A 20837-nucleotide genomic window follows, 5' to 3' on the forward strand; every position below is an offset into this window, starting at 1 on the left:
AGACCATAGGTCACGGAGCTGAGATTAGTTAACACGGAGTTGAAAATTGCTGTGGAGTTGAGAAACGTGATACATCTGGGTGATAAGTTTTGGTTTATAAGTGATTAAGCTTATAATTTACATAAAAATTGAAATAATTTTCCAATAGTTTTTGTAAGTTGAATAAAATTCTAACAAACTAGATGATACGTAATTTGTTATACAAAAATACTCCAGGAAATACTGTAAACATATGAAAATATATCTAATGAAGGTTCCAAAATTGAGTGTATATATATATATATATATATATATGAATATGTGACGTAAATAAGAAAAAAAGGAATACACATACACTTATCGAATATTGAAAAATTATTGCGCTTTCAATATGTTGACTATCATATGGAGAGGACAAACTTTTCACATAAGCTTACAAAACAGATGAAGTAGTCACTAAACCTGTCTATTGTCTACTTCATTTGTTTTCTGAGCTTATGTAAACCGTCTGTCTTGTCTGTGTGATCAAGTCAACACGTCGAAAGTGCAATACCGTTGGTGTTAGGAATCACCGTGCAGTTGGTGTTAGGAATCACCTCCCAAACGTTGTCGGTATTGTTTTGAAACGTCCTGTATAATGACAGTGTAAGGCACTCATCATTTCTGTTTTCTTTGGATAAGTCGATGTTCTTTGTTAAGTAGCCCTCATTTTCCACTCCAATGAAGGAAATGTCTTAAGGAAACAGGGAAGGGCTGTTCTAGTCTACACAGAATGACAACTGCCAACGCTTTATAAACGTCAGGTTTAGTAGGCCAGGAGAAATTCCTCCCGATCCGCGTCATAAAATTGACTGTCCGTACATTGCCCACAGACTCTTCGACAATCCCTGAAAAGGAAACAATTAGCTGATCATAAGATTGAGACTTCAATAAGTTAAAAACAAATACCATCCATCTTGACTTGACTGAAGTTTTACCTCCGGCTACCTTACAGCCCCAAATCTGAACTTCCGCGAAACACTCCTTTAAATGGGCTAGGACCCACCAGCCGGCCTTTGAGTGTGAATGACACGTGGTCAGCGTGTTGGCTCCTACGACCGTTGCGATGGTCTGCGCGATCAGGTTTCAGTACATCTCTACTCAAATGAGTTTTTCAATTGCCTCACTGTGCGAAGTAAACACCATTAATTTTTGATCTTCCACTGGAAAACAAACCCAGAACCACGCACGAAAGGCGAGCATACTAGTCACTAGACTAAACGAGCTTTATTTCTATCAATATATTGAAAGAACAAATATTTAGAAGAGCATGAGCATAACAAAAACTCCGTGAACTTGTCTCAACACCGTGAATTCCTTAGTTTTCAGATGGACACGGAGTTGAGAACCATGGAGTTGAGAAAATCGAATATAATTTATCTTTACTGGCCCACTTTTTAACCAGTACATGTGAGTAATTGTGTACGAATTTCCTACGTTAAGGCGTAGGTTCCTCAAGGGAAAGAAGGTGTATATACCATACAAATACATTCAGTAATAAATACCATGGTGTTGAGTATCAATTAATATACGCACCTGCTTTCCTCACAGAAAAATATTTTTCTTGTAGCTTTTAACACATGCACACAACTTTTTCTGTTCTCCAGTCAAACATATCTGCCTTGTCTTCTTGTGGGTGTTGCCAATGTGGACGACCATGCTATCTGTTGAGAGCAATGATAATTTTTTCTATTGCCATGGAGTTGAGACGAAATAGAGGTGACAGAAACGAAGCATAATCAAGCTTTCGAAAATAATCGTTATAAAGGTTTACTTTCCACAAAACCGAAACATTCAAGTGTTCTCTTTCATTTAATTACCATTAAATGATGTTTGATTTGCGACTTCAGTTGTAATTTATTGATTAAAATCAGTCAACTGTAGTCTGTGACAGCCCACGGTGTTGAGAAATGGGGTAATAATTATTTTTTTACGTATGTTTCGTGCTATATTTGCAAACTGTTATACATGGCATATCTACTTTGTGACGGTTACTACCAAACAAAATAAAAATGAGGTGATTCTTTCTAGTAGTAGTTTGAAGAAATGCCCGTGACAGAAAATTTCCCTTTTTCGTGGAATCACCCATATATATATATATATATATATATATATATATATATAAAATTGCTCTTGTATTATAATCTCTTTGAGTAACGAATGGGGAATTTAGGTCTGAATATAATACGAATAGTATACGGGAGTGAAACGTAATAACTCACAAATGTGTGTTCATCAAGACTTTACGAACATTTACACTTTTTCGAACATTTATCGTTTTTTGGTTTAAACCAGTTAAAAAAAAAAAAAAAAAAAAAAAGCCAGCTGGTTTAAACCAGCCAACCCTTTTGTTTGTATAAATCAATCATATGCAATGCACATACACACGTATTACGCACACAAACTGAGTACCAGGTTAACCAGAACATTATTCAAAAGAAAGGTTTTACAAATTTTAACACTTGATACATTAAATATTACAAACATCTATCCTGACCATTCACTATACATATATCCAATAACAATTACTGTTACAGCCAAATTTCTCCCCTCAAATCTCAACGACCTGGTTCATATAATATTTAAACAATGACACACATTCTCCATTACTTACAATAATTACACTGACAATATACTAACGATAAAACTCATTTAATTACAATAATCTAAATATCAGTTCAAAATTTCAAGGGATGATTTAATTGCGACATTAATAATTCTATGTTGTATAAAATTAGGGGCCAAAAATTTCATTAGAAAACGGACAGTGACTTTGTCACAGCTCCCCTGAAGACTATTACCACAGGTATTACGTCGGAAATATTTTCCATCTATAAAAACATTTTTCAGCTTATTATATTTTTGCATTTACTCTCCCAGTGATTGGCCTTCCATATTACTTACTCGAAACGCAAAGTAACAACAATAAATCTTTTATTATATTTTTTAGTTATCAAGTCAAGTTTAAGCTTAGTGCCATCAACAACAACGTTAGGTTCTACTGCAAGTTGGTATCCCATTATTTGAAAATGGAATGCTAAAATGTCTACAATTCTATTATGCCTGGCAAGGACTGGAGAATCGTTGAATTTCTAAGAGCTCTATATAACTTAGATAAGGATGTTTCAGTACACCGTTCCGAATACATTCACTCTAGTCGCTCAGAAAGTTTTCCAGTGAAGTTTTGTTCTGTGCGTTGGCTTGAAAATAGTAGTGTTGTTTAGTGAACCTTTGACACATATCTGTATCTTCTGCTGTATGTTCAAAGTTTCAGAAAGGATAAGAAAGTTTCCAGCTCTTCGAGCTATTGCTACGGGAGTTCATTTATACGTGTCAAGCATGTTGGAAGGTAAAATTCTTGTTCCTAATGTTACATTTCTTGAATCGCTTGTTTCAGAAGCAGAGTCTTGCCTTACGAATTTCAGACTGACGCTTTTCTCAGTTCATTTCTCTACAACATTTTATCAATTGCGATGCAAGTGTAATGCAAAATTTTGTAAATCCAGAATCTTTTAGTTCTTCGAGTTCATGTGTACGAAATGATGCGGAAAATGAAGAAAATCCTGTGAAAAATGTTGACTACAGAAATCTGGAAAGATGAAGATTCCAGAAGGTGGCTACAGAAATTTGTTCTTATACTCTTTAAAATGTGGAAAGGCCTCTTTAAAATATAAATTGACTAGAGCCTAATGTTTCTACAGGATCTGATATTGGAGTGAATTGTGTAAAATCTCTTTAAGCTAAACTAGTTGAAAAATATTTGGTTGGATGGCAATTGGGCAGATAAATTTGTGAGATAGTTCAAAGATTTTTGTTTGAATCCAAATTGAAAAAAGAAAAGTCAGTGTTCTAGAGTTGGTCAGCGTTAACGTTAGGATTATTTTGGCTAAATAATTTTGATACTTTAGAGTACATTGATCTAGGAGATGATAAAATGGTTGTGATTTACAATTAATGCGGAATATGTAGCAGAATGGTCGTGATTTACAATTAATGCGGAATGTGTAGCAGATAATTTAAAAGAATAAACTTTAGTAGCACGCAGACTGTGTCCGATTCAGTAACTTCTTCTCGTGACCTTGAGAAACTATCAGTAAGCAAATCCATGATTCATTATGCACGAAATACTCGTACTTGTTTTGCAGAAACAACAAATCAGCGACGAGGAAAAGAAACAAAATAAACTAAAGACAGAAAATTAAACAGGGTTCGATTGGATTGAGTTGATTGAGATATGTCTTATCAGATTATTATAGTTACAAAACAAAAACTACAGTTTAATAGTTAAATATAGTTTGGAGTTATCTCTCATTAACCGTACTGAATATTGTCATCTTGATAGTGTCGTAATGATAAACTTGATGAGGGGATATTTCAGTATTGAATTTGAGGTCGTCTTCTAACGGCAACACGACTCCCTACAGTGAAGCACACCTTTACGTGTAATTTTAGAAATATTCTTGTGAGTACCACTCGCATCTTTCTTGTATGACAACTGCGTTTAACATCAAGTTTTCGAAAGAATAAATGGAAGGAAGAAAATACGACTAAAATTAAGGGAAGAACCTACACTGATTCGTCCAACATATAGATAACTGCAATAAAAATTTAAATAAACTAGGGACAATTACCTGTTTCGCTGGGTTAAAATAAGAAAAAATAGTAATATGTTTCGTTAGTCAGTCACTTTTTGCTATTACTAAAGCGCTGGCTGATATCGGTCATTTTCGAAACTGAATTTGGAATTAAATGGGATCAGAAGTGTCACTGTTCATCTCACACGGAAGGGTCCCACAAGTTGTCACTAAAATCTGATTGCCACATAGCACATCTGATAGAGCATCATGAGAAATGAACATTAGCAAAATTTAAGGTGCTATGAACCAGAAGGATAGGAGCTAGGGGGCTTCAAAATTTGAATATCCAAAAAATTATATCATGGGATTATGTACGTTTAAAGTAAATATTTTGAAAACCGTTAAAGCAATCAAAACAAAAGTTGCACAATATAATGATGATAAAATGCCCTATCGAAAACCATAACAGTTTTGCCAACTCAGCATAAAAATATTTTGTTTGAAATAGTACCATATACAAATGTGCACAGATTTAAAATGCATTATTATCACTAAACATAACAGTGAAATGTAATGGTACAGTGTTGCACGCTGTTGGAGCTACGTGTGCTGAAAATGTACAATGGAGAAGTGTATATGTGGCAACACTATTCTGGAAAGGAATCTGGGTTAGTGTTGTAAAAAAACGGTTTTTTTTCTGTGAAGTTTTTTTTCAATAAAAAACATCGTTCTTTTTCATGTTTTTTTTCAAATCTCTGTTTTTTTTCTGGCAACTATTATTTATTGATTTACGTCGCAGATTATTGAAATAATCAACAGAACTTGAGTAGAAGCCCTGGTAACTTACAAATCTTTTGTTTATTTGCACCTATATACTAGCAAAATTGTGTGATTACTCCTTTCGGCCCCAGGTCATTTTTGGCGTTTTCCTACATTTCCAGTTAGTGACTTATTGCTCAAAAACCATTCATTCGATTGATATGGTTAAGGCCTTGTTTTTTAGAAAATAGATGTGGCTATCTTTTGGTGTAAGTTGCATTGCAGTGTTGCCAATGGGTGGGAAATTATTGAGGGAAATGTAGGGGTGAAAATTTACAAAAAATTCACTAACCGAATTTCAAAATTTTTTGTATCTAGTACCACTGCTGCTATATGGGTTTAAATCGTTTAAAAAATCTTTGGTGTGTTGACAAGGTACAGTGAAATCCTGAAATTGCTTGCTTCCATCCAAAGAGGGAAAGAAAAAATTCTGTCATACACGAAATTTTGACACTTTTTACGCCATACACAAGCAAAAATCAAATATGCCGGGGCTACAGCTTCTTTAATTATCCTATTGAAACTTTTTATGGTGCGTTCTGTAGGGAAAAGAGAAAGCTTTTAGGTAGTGGTACGTTTGTTTCAATGTAGTCAGCAAGAGGGTAATAATAGAGGGGAAAAGGGAAATTTTCCGAATTTTTCACCTAAAAGCGGGAATTAATTGTTTTGGCTGGAAGCACTGCCATCAGACAGACGAAAACTATCTGAAAATAGCCCTTAGTACTCCAAGAATATATCCTACAAGTATCATGGCGATATATAACAAAGTAAGCATGAATTTTTTTTAAAAATCTCATTCTACCTCAGAAATTCACCATTTTCTTACCACTTACAGAACATGGTTTATTATAAACCTCAACTGTACTTTCCCTAATTATTCTAGTGAAACTTTTTATGGTGCGCTGTGTAGACTAAGGATGAGGCTGTTAGACACTGGTACGTTTGTTCGAATGTAGCCAACAAGAAGGAAATAATAGAAATAAAAAAGGGATTTTTTTCCAAAATTTGCCCTAAAATCTGGAATTAAAATTTTCTGTAGCTGGCAACACTACTATCAAACACACACAAACTATCTTAAAATAAGCTTTGATATCCCTCTAATATATCTTACAAGTATTGTGACGATATCTAATAAAGTAAGCATGTCAATAAAAAATCTCTCATTCTACCTTTAAAAAAATCACAGTAATCTTCCCAATTAGAGAACAAGGTCTACTGTACTTCCCCTAATTATCCTATTGAAACTTTCTATAATGCGTTGTGTAAAGCAAAGACGAGACTTCCAGATACTGGTATGTTTGGTCCGATATAGCCAACAAGAGGGAAATAATAGAGACAAAACAGATAATTTTTTTCAAAATTTCCCCCTAAAATCTGGAATTAAAATATTCTGTAGCTGGTAACACTGCTACCAGATAGACGCAAACTATCTTAAATTAAATATTGGTATACGACGATATTTAAGAAACAAAACTTCTAATTACCAAAAATATATTACTGTAAACAGAAAAGTAGGGAAAAACTAGAAAAATCAAGATTAGAACCTAAATACGAATTTTTCATGCGTTCTCTAATTACCCCATTGTACCGATCTGTATTTGCGTTTGTTAAGTAAGGACAAATGTTCGATTGGCGTAAGTTGACTTGCACTCAGACGTATAGGTACGGATTTATAAACAAAAATTTCTAATTTTTTCCCAAAATTTAGGAAAATTTTAATTTCCCTAATTGGCAACACTGCGCGCAGGCCCGTCTAATTGATGTCAACAGTTAGGTGTCCATCCGAAGTATCTACCTGGCAAGTATAAGGAGGTCTTTCTACAACGAAGGAAGCTACAGGAAAAAAAGAAGTAAAGGAAATACGAAATTAGAAAATTCTCGAATTTTTTACTGGGTCGAAATTTGAGAAGGAAATTCGACACCAGAAGAAAAAAATAATATGATAAACTATAGTCCAACCATATTTTGCAGGAATAATATCCCGATATCTTAATTAGTGTCCACACAGGAGCGGATTAAACAAATGACACACCCGTGTGTGCCACTTTGGCTACCTGGGCCACCGAGTATACATTTGATTACATTTTTTTGACTACTAACTCGTGTTCTTGTTGTAGTTATAGTCTCGACTAATAATAATATAGTTGTTGTAAACAATAATATAGTTGTTGTAAACAATAACTTTATAAGGAAAATTTTCTCTCCGTTTTACATCTTAGTTCCAACACTGTTGGTGAGAAATGCAGGGTGTTTCAAAATGAATTTTGGGGTTTTAAGTCTTCGTAGTACTTATTACATTTTACGTACAATTATAAGCAATGCATCAAGTAAAAGAGCACCTCAAACAATCTTTGCTACAAGTGTTCAATGTGAGATTCATTTGTCACACGGCACACATCTAGTCGATAGGCGAGAAAGGCCCATAAACTTTCCGCCATATGGCACAAAACACATTCAATTTAGGGATCTCATTTCAAGTGTACCATCTCCTGAGAATTTGATGACGGCCAGATACAAACATTATGAGTGTTCACATTAGATCTTAGGTGAAATGTCTATTTATCACTGAAAACTACACGATCCAGAAAATCTTCATTGTTATGCAGCAATATTTCACTTGCGAAATTGGCACGTAAACCGTAGTCTGTAGGCTTTAGACCTGTAGCAACTGCAAACGATAAGGACGTAGTTGCAAGCGTCTCCTTAATATTCTTCACACAGACCGTTGCACTGTACAGATTCAGTCTTTATTAAAACACAAAAAAAACTTTCTGCTCTCTAGTCTACATCTTTTCTGCTTGCTCTTTCTAACGGCAGACAGAAGAAACAATTCATGTACATGCGTGCGTACAAAACTGTTTGAGTTGCTCTTTCATTTGATATAATATTTATAATTGTAAGTTAATTGTAATAGATACTACAAAGTTTCAAAGCTCAAATATTAATTTTGAAACACCCTGCATTACTTCAAATTGTGTCATCCTATATTCATGTCTTTTATATACATGTCATCAGGGCCGGTCCTAGTCAATTTGTAATGGCATAATTTGAAGCCTCCCTCTTTCTCCAGAAAGAACAAATCTTAAAAGTCATGATTTTAAGTATGCTACTCCAGCATGAACAACAAAGGTGAGGGTAAGTGCAGTTGCACTCAGAAAGGCTTAAATACTTACTAAAAATGCAATCCCGTTGTGTCTTTTTTTTTTTTTAAAAAAAAAAAAAAAATATTAATCTATTACGTTAGTGAAAGATAAAGCAAACACACCTGCAGAGGAAAAATGGTAATCCTTTTTATAGAATTCACTATCGAGCTTCAATCTCAATGTATCAGTTTGCAATTCCAGTGCAACTAGCTCTTTTATCTTTATTTCTTAATTTCCCTTCAATATCTGTTAACATTAAAAAAAAAAAAAAAAAAACTTGTTTCTATCTTCAATGAAAAGGAACTTGTTTCTGACAAAAACAAGACTAGTTGTCATATCAAAACTGTGATAACTTACTAACTGGAACAGATATTCACTACTATTCGAGAACTGAATTCTTGCATTTGGCAACAATCAAGCAATTTGTGCTGGGATTTTTTTAACCATTTGCTTTAGCATTGTCCATGTGGACTTGACAAATGCAAACTAAACATAATTTATGAATGTAGTATTCAAATAGAAGGTCAGCTTAGTAAATGTAACTACCATCATCATGAAGTCTGTTTCCAACAAGAAATATTTAATTTAAATAATATACTTATGACAGATTTTACCGGACCATCCAAACTTGCCGCTCCACGCAAATGCACGTGTTGCATATATGGTAGAGCCGGCATATCATATATATCTAGTCGACAAATTATTTATATATGACATTTAGAAAAATACTATTAGGCAAATTTTTATTAGTTTTTACCTTTAGACAAGTTATTTGAATTTTATACTGTTCGTGACATTATTTTCGTACTTATTAAAGGCCTGCTTTCACGAAAAAAAAAAAAAAAAAAAAAAAAAAAAATTTCTACATTTATTTCTTAGTTGATATTGATGAAAACTACTGAAACCCGAATTGTTAATAGCTATGGCATTCATGTAAATTGTAAAATATTTGTAGCGTATTAGTATCTAGCGTTTAATTTATGTTGCATTTTACGGTGATTATACCTACATAAAAATATTTATTATTTAAACAGACGTAAGATGTATTAGAAATGACTATTTGAAAAAAAACGAAATTTAGAAAAAAAACGAGAGGCAATGTTTTTTTTCTAAAAAAACTAACATTTCTGAAAGAATACGAACGGTTTTTTTTCTATTTACAACACTAATCTGGGTCTCATACTATGAATTTAGTTTAAATGCATAACACAGATAGTATAACATAGCAAAATGTCAGCAGTGTCACAAAATATTGATACATTTGAAAAATGAAATTGTGTGATGCCATTTTTACGTCCTGTGTCAGCTTGGAATCTATACCTAGGTATAGGAGTAAAGTGGGATCCGAATCCCAATGAAAGAGAAAGATTACAATGAAATTTAAGGTGAAAAGTACAACAAAAACATGTCCGAGGCGGGATTGGAACCCGCGATGCCTAATATGTCGGTTGTCTAGCCTTCTAGACCACACGGCTATCCTGGCCGACTAAAAACGAAATGAGGTAGTAATAAAATAATTATATTTCCAATGTGAATATGGTAATATTACAGTGTACAAACATATTCATATGGTATGTAGGAGAGGAAGTAAAATAATATGTCACTTAACACGAAAGACAGAAACCAAGAAAATACTCTTCCAAATACTGATAACACAATCGAGAACCAGTTTACAGAAATAGAAACACATGTTTCTTTCCTCACGTGTATCATTTTGTTATCGCGAGTTGTCTGTTTATTCATCGGAGCTACCGAAGTATAATGCAAAATCCTCACTTGTTTATCCTTTGTTGTCACATATCAAACTTCTCTATTGTACATTTTCAGCACATGTAACTCCAATTGTGTGCAACACTGTACCACTACACTTCACTGTTATGTTTAGTGATAATAGTGCATTTTCAATCTGTGCACATTTGTATATAGTGCTATTTCAAACAATATATTTTATGCTGAGTTGGCAACCCTGCTTATGGTTTTTGATAGGGCATTTTGTTCTCATTATATTGTGCAACTTTTGTTCTGATTGCTTTAACGGTCCTCAAGATATTTACTTTAAACGTACATAATTCCATGATATATTTTTTTGGATATTCAAATTTTGAAGTCCTCTAGCTCCTATCCTTCTATTCCATAGCACCTTAAATTTTGCTAATGTTAATTTCTCATGATGCTCTATCAGATGTGCTATGCGGCAATCAAATTTAAGTGACAACTTGTGGGACCCTCGACCACGAAAACTATTGATTCGGCACTTATATTGGGTGCCTTCCATTTTAACTCAGGTAAAAAATAAAATAAAATAAATTTGTACCATCACCATCTCAGATATTGTTGAAACTTTTTTATAGCAACTATCTTCCCGCCAAGTAATAGGCCATCAAAGACTGGGAGTACAATTTATGAATTGTAGAAGACATGGAAAATGGTCAACTTCGGAGTTCCACCATTCAGCTATGGAGACAGGTAGAGTTATAATTCTTGATGTGGGGATATAAGTAAATTATATTTTATTATAGTTTGGTTTGCGCATGCGTATTTTTTTGTACATAAATTAACAAATGAACGTCAGTTTATCTGAAAAGTCGAAGTTTGCGATTTTTTTTTTTTTTTACTTCCGGTTCGAATTTTAAAATTCTGTTTTCACGGTTGGTAAGACCTAGTTACTCGCTCTCCGGAAAAAAAAAATTGTATCGCTTCTGTATGCAACCGTTTCGTTGCAAAAAATTCGAGAAATTGTCAAATTTTCAAAAATTGCCATTTTTTGGGCGGCATTTTTTCGGAAACACCATTTTTTAAAAATTCTGAAATTTTGTCAGATAGTTCAACTTTACATGAATAATAAACACACCAAATACCATTCTCGACCAATGCTTCATGAATTAACTACAGCCTTTAGAAGTTAGCGAAGTTTCGTTAACTTTGATGTCACAGTTGGCGATATTGGAAACATTCAAAGTGCAACAATTTGATGATGTTTGTGATTCACATTCATTAAATAACGAACAAAAGTTGTTTCCTGACTGTTTTTTATTATTTTGATCAAAAATACTCTGAAATAGTAAAATGAGCCTCCCTCCCTTTGCTCATCCGTTTTTTTAAACCGAAGTAACCTGAGGTGGAAATTACGATTACGAAACACACAAATTTTAAGTTCACTTACTTAAAATGATCTTCGGAAACGAAATTTGACTTTTTTTTTTTTTTTCCACATGAACCAATCATTAGCTTGCTTGGTGTCTTCGCTAACAGCATGTAACCGTGCAGATGCTCCAGTAGGTGTTGGTCCACTCACAACTCGTAGCACATTGCCGATAGTTACAAAACACTTATTTTCACTTCTTTAATGCTCTTCTGGAAACCTGTACCCTGCTGAAGGTCCGTGTGGAAGCATAAGCAGCACTTCAACTTTACGTAATTCATGATTTATTCATAATATTTCTGCTACCCACCACTGGTTATCAAATATGCATGTAACAAAAGTTCCTTTTTGCAGACTTCTTAAATCTACTCTGAATTGCAGAAGCTCGATTTGGGGGAAGCATGAAGTTAGTTCATGGTGACCCGTTATTGCCATAAAAACTTCGCCATTTTCGGAAAGCCAAAGGTGACTTCGTTGAATACCAGTTACCAGTCGCACGCTTTCTCATATTTTTTCATATTCTTGCATTTTTTCCCCCCGGAAATTGTCGAATTTGGTTCCAGGCAACAAAACGAGAGTAATACCCGGAGTTTGTACTTACACTATACTCACGAATTCTTCTGCAGTTTTAATAATGTGTATCTGTTTTTACCTAAGATTATGCCGCGTTGCCACATTCTTTACAACCCCCAGAATACCGTCGCAGAGACTCTTGCATGGCCGGTTTCACTGAAAAACCACTGCTTTATCGGACCTGTTTGCATCTCGAACATCTGAAAGCGGTTTTTAAAGTGGGATGCAGCACCATCAGAAATCACGAACATGGTTTGGGAAACTGTAGACACTTATTTTCACGTATTCGAACCTTTTTCTATAATTTATATTTTCGCTTTTGTTCGAGTATTTTTAGAATCTTGTCTATGGCTATGAGTACATGAGCCGAATCATGTGTTTTGTCGTCACTTATTACAACAAAACGGTCAGTTGTTTCATAATAATATACCACTGCCGTAAAGGTGGAAATTTGCTCGTTTTTCCGGTGATAACTCTGAATTTCACATGAAGTAAAATAGAATTTGTATCTTGAAATTTTATACGATGCCTTTCGGTAGCAATTAATTCTCTTCGGATGCTCTTCTTCATTCCACCATTTCATTCATTACTCATTATCACCGTCTCCTTTAGCCTAACCGGCATAACCGTGGGACGTAAAACTCAAAATTTCATTTCATTTCATTTCTTTGGATGCTCTTGATGTAGTCATGAATTACAATTCTTACAGTTAAACCAGCAACGTATGATACAAAAACAGAAAGTGGCACAGTTTATATATATATATATAAAACGAGATAATTGTTTTCCCATATGGCATACCTAACACTTTCATTTTCATCAGGATCAATAATTAAAGACTCCAAACTTATTCCATTCACTCCAGAACATTCACCACATTCTTGAAGAAGGCAGCTGTCATTTTCTACGTATCGTATTGCTAAAGGAAATAGGTCACTCATGACAGCTTCAATACAGGCTTCACCTTTGATTTGGTGCAACGCAGTAGCAGCTTAACTTAAAATTTGCATAATACACACACACACACTTCCCTCGCAGGTTACGGACTGACCCACTTTGGTAGAATACTATAAAATTTCGAGTGACCCATTCTTATGCTCGGATTGTTCTGTTTAAAAAGTCCGTAAATTTCTTTGATGGAACGCGTAAGAAGACGTTTCGATTTTTTAATTTTTTGCCCATTTTCGATCACTGTAATGACATCGCACTTATTGGGACTTTGTCTGGAGCATTCCAAATCATCACTGAGGTAATAGTTTAGCTTTTTATAGATAATCAGAATTTATTGGATGGCCGTTTCAAGTAAACTTAAAATTGGTGTTTCGTAATCGTAATTTCCACTTCAGATTACTTCGGTTTAAGAAAACGGATGACTAGGGGGGAGGCTCATTTTACTGTTTCAGAAAGCATTTTTGATCAAAATAATAAAGAGCAGTCGGGAGAAACTTTTATTCTTCATTTAATGAATGCGAACCACAAACATCATCAAATTGTTGCACTTGGATTGTTTCCAGTGTTGCCAACTGTGACACCAAAGTTAACGAAACTTTGCTAATTTCAAGCTGTAGTTAATTCATGAAGTATTGGTCGAGATTGGTATTTGGTGTGTTTATTATTCATGTAAAGTTGGACCATCTGACAAAATTTCAGAATTTAAAAAAATGGTGTTTTCGAGAAAATGGCGTCCAAAAATGGCAATTTTTGAAAATTTGACAATTTCTCGATTTTTTTGCGACGAAACGGTTGCACACAGAAGCGATACTTTTTTTTTTTTTTCGGAAAGCGGGTAACTAGGTCTTACCAACCGTGAAAACAGAATTTTAAAATTCGAACCGGAAGCACTCGAAAAAAAAAAAAAACCACAAACTTCGACTTTTCAGATAAACTGACGTTCATTTGTTAATTTATGTACAAAAGATACGCATGCGCAAACCAAACTATAATAAAATATAGTTTATTTATATCCCTATGTACATACCACATCAAGAATTATAGCTCTACTTGTCTCCATAGCTGAATGGTAGGACTCCGAAGTTGACCATTTTCCGTATCTTTTACAATTCATAAATTGTACTTCCCGTCTTTGATGGCCTATTACTTGGCGGAAATTTTTTTTTTCGACAAAACAAAAAAATATGGGTCTCTTAAAAACATGTGTAGTAGCTATAAAAAAGTTTCAACAATATTTGAGATGGTGATGGTACATGCTTTGCCTGAATTGTAATGAAAGGTTCCATTGGTCATTTTCGATAATTTTTATATATGTTCCCTCCTCCTCCAAGGTGTGGAGCTGAATTTGGATTTAAATGGCATCGGAGGTGTCACTGTTCACCTCAGCGACCCGAAAAACTATGGACTCGCCACTAATATCGGTCATTTTCGATCGTTATATATAGATATAGATATCCATATCCCTGCCTCTTCCGTAATTGCACCGTCAAAGTGAAATTATAAAAACCATCCCAGGCCTAAATATCATCTATGTTGAAAATTTAGTCGGGATCTGTCGAGTGGTTCAAGAGTTATTAAGTCACAAACATAGTCTCTTTCATTTTTATCTCGTATTTGGATTATTAACCATGTCTACTGAATGCTTGTTTTGAAATATCAGGTCCATGATTATTGTAGAATATAAATTTTTAGGTTCAAAAAACTTATCTTGACTCGATCAAAGGTTAGGAATGAAAATTTACACTCACCCATACCATTTTGCTCAGCTCAGTGAAGATCAGTTGATTGATATATTCATATTTTCTTTTGACATTTATTTAGCTGCGACATGTCATATTTACTTCTTGTTTTCCATTTGTGAATTATAATGATTTTGTCCTTTTGGTTTCAGAGAGAAACAGAAACAACTCCAGCAAGAGAAGAAAGAGAAACGTAAGACTCAGAAAGGGGAGAGACGAAGGTAGCAAGATGACGGTGTCGTCGGCTCTATTTATTCTCGGTGTCATTCTCATTTTTGTCAAATCAAGTTCCTTTGGATCTTGGGTCATGATGTAACTCTAGAAGAGTATCTTGTGGTCTCCCATTTCAGTGAAGTGAAATGTAGAAATACGAAACCTTCTGTAGAACTGTATCTGGACACCTGGTGTCTGTGTCTTCAGCTCGTGTCATTTGTTTGGATGTGTATATTCAAATGTGTATTTAGAAAGTCGTGTAATTGTCTGTGTCATGTGTGTGTATGTAGGTGATAATAACATAGAATTTGTCTAGGTAGCTGTAATTTGTTAAGATTTGTTGTGATAAAAATCGAATATCATTGTTGTTGATCGTTTACCGGTGCTCTCTTGTCATGAAATTTTTTTAATGCGAGATTGATATTATATTAAGGGAATATCCTTTTGTATAACATTTTTTCTCAAACTGTATAATAGTTGACATATTTATCAAGAAAGAAAAGCAATATTGTAATGTATATATGAGGCAACAAACTGTTCGCATATAAAATGGAAAGTATAAAGCTTAAATATTTATATTATTATTGTTTCAGTATTATTGAGATAATCTTTTCTAATGAACTTCAAAAATGTGAAGAAATTTTTAATAATTGGATATAGCTGATGTGAAATGAACATTTCTGGTTTATGTGGTAAACATCTTTCTGATCGTAAATTGCTCTTTTATTTAAATAATTGAAACGTGTAAATGAAAGTTTGGTAATTTTGAGAGAAAGATAATTTTTCATGTAGTCCGCTATTGTTAATAACTGGACCATTTTTTATGACTTCCAAATATTTTAAATGAATTGTGATAGAAATGTAATTATTCTTTAAAAACAAGCAAATGTCTTCTTACTGATAAAAACCTGTACATTTCTTCATTTATGTTTTATTTCTGCTCTACAAATTTTATTAATTTATGCAACATTAAAAAATACATAGTGGAAACACTTTTATTTAACTCTAAATAATGATGAATGAGATTTCACACATGCGAATTGATTGTCTGTCTGTTTTATAAGTTTCGAAACTGATGCCTTTTGCAATAAGTGTGGTCAAAGTAGAAATGTAAGTAATGAATTAATAGTAACATGCATGGATATTACTACTAGGATGTTCGGATCAGCATTTTTTCCCTGCATTTTAGTAATTAGAAATCTATCAAAGAACCTACGAGGTACTTTTGAGAGGTGGATGGATCAGTTACCCAGATAAAGCCATACAGATACAGTACTTGTATACATACATGACTCAATCGTGGAAACAAATGATCATTCTTGTTACTTACTATGGCCAGTTATGTTATGTATTTTTAGTTTCATAAGAAGAGATATATACTTTTAATATAACCGCTTTTCTCCGTCGCAGTGAACACCGTTTTAAAGAAATATCTCCTTTAGCTCTTTGTTTAGTTGAACTTTAATTTAAAGAAATATCTCCGTGATTAGTTGAACTTTCTTTTAAACAAATACATCCGATTAGTTGAACTTTTAAAGAAATAACTCCGTATTCAGTTGAACCTTCTTTTAAAGAAATACTTTCCAGTTTAGTTGATTTTTTTTCTTTTTTAAAGAAATTCTGCCTTGTTTAGTTGAGTTTTCTTCTAAAGAAATATCTCGCTGTTTAGTTGAACTTTTTATTTTAAAGAAACATATCGGTCTTCATTGACTTCATTGGGGCTGCGGTAGCTCAGTGGTAGAGCGTTCATCTCTGGTGCATGGGGTCACGGGTTCAAACCCTGCTCCTGCCAAGTGAACTTTGTGCTGGACAAACACCGTGTGCTTGGGTTTCCTCGGGGTTCTCCCGTTTCCTCCCACTTTCTTCATTCCACCATTTCATTCATTGCTCATCATCACCGTCTCCTTTAGCCTAGCCGGCATATTCGTGGGACGTAAAACTCAAAAATTTCATTTCATTTCATTTTTCATTGACTTCATTATTGCTACTGAAGTGCTAGACCTTAGAATGTGAATAACCCAACGTCTTCACAATTAACAACATCCTTACATCGTGCCTATTAAGCTTGGGGATAATTTCGTGGTGACGCAAAGAAGCTGCTACTACTCATTATCTGAAATGAGTAGGAACCGAGCAAGTAGATCTTCTAGCGAGAGGATAATCACAGAAACACTTTAAGTCGTTTGAACTCATGTATTTGAGTACTAAATGTCATAGTGTAAATGTGTGGAATAATGAATATGGCCTAATTGTTCAGATCACAGAATGTCAAATGCCTGGAGTCTCGATCACGAGTAACACACATAACTGAGGCACACATACCTTGGTAATATAGCTTCAGGCTGGAAAGACGAATATCCACTGCTTGACTCTGGATCTCTATCATGACGAGGTTGGTGTCTGCGACTTGGCTTCCATAGTTAGCCAACTAATGACCAACCATTAGTCGAAGCCACATCTGGAAGCATAAGGTGCCTATAACTTACACGTATCAGATGTGTACCTTATTTAATAAAATTTGCCACCTCGCTTCTGTCTGAAAAGCGTTATTATTATTGTCCGCAGATGGAATTCAATTTAAGGCAGTGCTTCTCAAACTTTCCAATAACGCGGACCCCGGTTCATACGGGAAGTGATCTGCGGACCCCTTGCAATGCTATCTAAAATTTCACATGGTATTAAAAACATACTAATTAGAATTATCACTGACAAGCAAAAGATCAAGAAATGTAATACAATAAGTAATTCATTCTGAAGATACATGATTGTTTTCCTAGTGAACGAAATTTCAATTGAAAATACAGTAACTTTCAAGACTAAAAATCATTTAAAAAAAAAGGAAATTCACTTGATAAACAACATTCTCAAATGTGGGGTCACTAATGTGAGGAATGAAATTCTTTGTGTTTTTCCATAATTGCATTGAAATCTGGAATAGTTTTTGTCACCTTCAATCTTAGGTCCGATTCCACATTAAGACGATTTCGCTGTAAGGTTTTAATACTGCAAAGAGCAGAAAAGGTCTGTTCACATAAGTAAATGGTAGAGAAAGGCATCAGATGTTGCAATGTCTTTTTAGACAACTCTTCGTACTCACAGAGCACACGCAAACCAATTTGAATCAAAAAGTACTCGCAACGGCGGATCTAGGAACATATTTTGGGCGGGGTTTCTCATTTTCTCTTTGAAATTCCGAGGTGTCGTACAGTTAATGTACAACTGATTTTGAAAAAGTGCCCTAACAAAGAAGAAGTTTCTCTCACTTGAAGTAGTCCTATATAACGGTTGACCAACTTCAGGCCAGAAATTTAGTAAAGTAGGAAAACATTTAAATTTACAAACGTAGGTATAATTTCTAATTGCTTTCTTTATAGTAACTGAAAAAATACTTCTTGCGTAACAGGTGTGAGTTCCATTTTATTACAACACATCTCAATTTTTAGGAGCCGCGGACCCCCTGGCTAGGTCTCTCCAGGGATCCGCGGACCCTACTTTGAGAACTACTGATTTAAGGCAAATCGTCTTTAACCAGTTATGATCTTTATTTCAAGTAGGGTAACCATTCGTACTGTTTTTCAAAGAGCTGTCCTGTGTGTTGCGAAGACGCCTAGAAAATCGAGAAATATCCTGAGTTAACTTGTCACCAATATTCTGGGAGTTACCAATTTAAAAGTTCGTTACTGAATTATATGTGTCTGTCTGTTACTTGTGAATTTTTCAATTTTGAGCCCTCAATTCGGTAGAAAACTATCTGAAAGAAGTGATGGAATTTTTCGCATCACTCTTACCGTTCCCTAGATATTGGCCAAAAAAGTTCCGATTTCAGGAGATTTAAGGAGCCATATCTCGGGAATCGTAAGTCATGGAGAGGTGATACTAGTGTTGATCAATACCAATATTGATTCCATACCAATACCAGTTATTGGTTCAATAATTATCGAGTGAATAACTAATGAAGCAATAACTATTGAATCAATAACTGCTATTGGTATTGAATCAATTTCACATAAATTTCGAAAAAAAAAAATCTTTTTAAGTTCGTTCTGGCGATGCTCTTCGAGCATTGTCAACTGGTTTATTCTTTATTCACAACATTTTGAATCACAGGAACTCTTTTGCTGGCTGATGAACCGCTGTGTTTTTTAACACTCCTCAAAAGATTAGGAAAGGAGAATAATCAACGAACTATTGTTTTGCAATACATTGCTTTTACTGCTTGTTGAGACATCGGTAAAATAGGAAAGATTTCTACTTCAAGTTACGACAGTGATGCTAACCAAATTAAGTAGAAGTTCCCTCGTGCCTGTCTAAATTTTCCCTCATTCCTTAAAATAATCACACGCTCCGATAATCGATAAAAGAAAGTATTTTGCCCTACACGAAGTTCCACTGTACATTTATAAAAATAAATCACTTTGTCATTCATCAAAGCATTTGGAGTTGTGTTCAGTATTATTCTTTTTAACAAAAACGAATGATTAATTTAAGGTTAACGTTAAATGAAATAAGGACATGCGTACCGCCGACGTAGTAAACTAAAATATACGATTATATTTGTGTCCTCGCTTGTCAGAATCTGGTCACCTTATTTCAAGTCAAAGTATTAAAATGTACTTATACGATTGCAAGATAATGAGTGGCTTTTTTCCCCCTGAACAATACTAAACTTAGTTATTTAACATTCGCATGTCTTTTTCTTTCTTTCATCAGCTGATGTGAAAAGCAATCACATGACTTCCGACCAATTGTTTTATTACTGCTGTCTTCAAGCAGTGATAGACAACAGTGAAAAATGGGCTCTGATCGTCCTGTAAACTCGTTATGATAAACTTATTTCTGGGGTTTTGTTCTTCAAATACTTATTCACTCTAATCAACTTCATAAGTAGCATGTATTTTATAACAACGTAATCTCCGTAAGAGTTTTCTTATGGCCTGAAAATGTATCTTGTTTTTCTTTTTAATAAAGAGAAAATTTGCTGAATTTCACAAATTATAAAGGACTTGTAATTGTCAGGCTCTCCCTACTTGAAACTTTAATCCCCCTAAACATAACACTGGGAACTTTTTGTTAACTAAAGTCACGAAAAATGTAGTAAAAACTCATAAAAATTTTGTAACAAATCATGCTGAACAGACACGTACGCAGGAATTTATTTCGGGAGAGGGGGTCCAAATTCAATATGAGGATAAATTATATTAAAATTTGTAAAATCGCCTCTAAAATTAGACTAAATTTACAGAGAAGTCGGGGTTTAGGAGATCAAAACCCCAGAACCTACCCCCTACGTACGTCTCTAATGCCCAAAACTGACAGGTTTGACATCAGAGGAAGTTAACTATATGCCATCTCAATGCGAGAAGTAAGTATGTGGTTGCTCAAGTCAGCGATGCGAATGTTTTTCAGAAGGGATCTAAAGAAAAAAGAATAAACTTTAAGCTGTCCGACATAATTTCTTAAGAACAACAGTGGTACATTTTAGTAATACTAAGCGCTATTAATAATTGATAGATTATGAAGGAGAATGTGGTGATTGAAATTGTGACTTCATTTCTAAAAGTTTCTCACAATTGGTTCGAACTGGGATGGATTGGTTCTCAGAAGCGAAGTTATATGCTCATCTGTCAGTCTGTTTTTATTCCAAAGTTTAATTTTCTGCTAT

The 20837-nt window shown here is 34.3% G+C and overlaps 1 protein-coding gene across 1 annotated transcript in view; it reads left to right on the forward strand.

Moving 5' to 3' along the window:
- LOC145693258 (coiled-coil domain-containing protein 43) overlaps positions 1 to 16098 on the forward strand; it is a 56762-nt gene extending 40664 nt beyond the window's left edge. Inside the window, exon 4 of the mRNA XM_081769093.1 lies at positions 15115 to 16098. Coding sequence (XP_081625219.1) covers positions 15115 to 15187 — 73 coding nt within the window. The 3' untranslated portion in view covers positions 15188 to 16098. The remainder of the gene's footprint in view (positions 1 to 15114) is intronic.
- The last annotated feature ends 4739 nt before the right edge of the window (positions 16099 to 20837 follow it).

This window comes from Thermobia domestica, chromosome 8, assembly GCF_964235325.1.
Source record: "Thermobia domestica chromosome 8, izTheDome1.hap1.1, whole genome shotgun sequence".
NCBI classification, from domain to species: Eukaryota; Metazoa; Arthropoda; class Insecta; order Zygentoma; family Lepismatidae; genus Thermobia; species Thermobia domestica.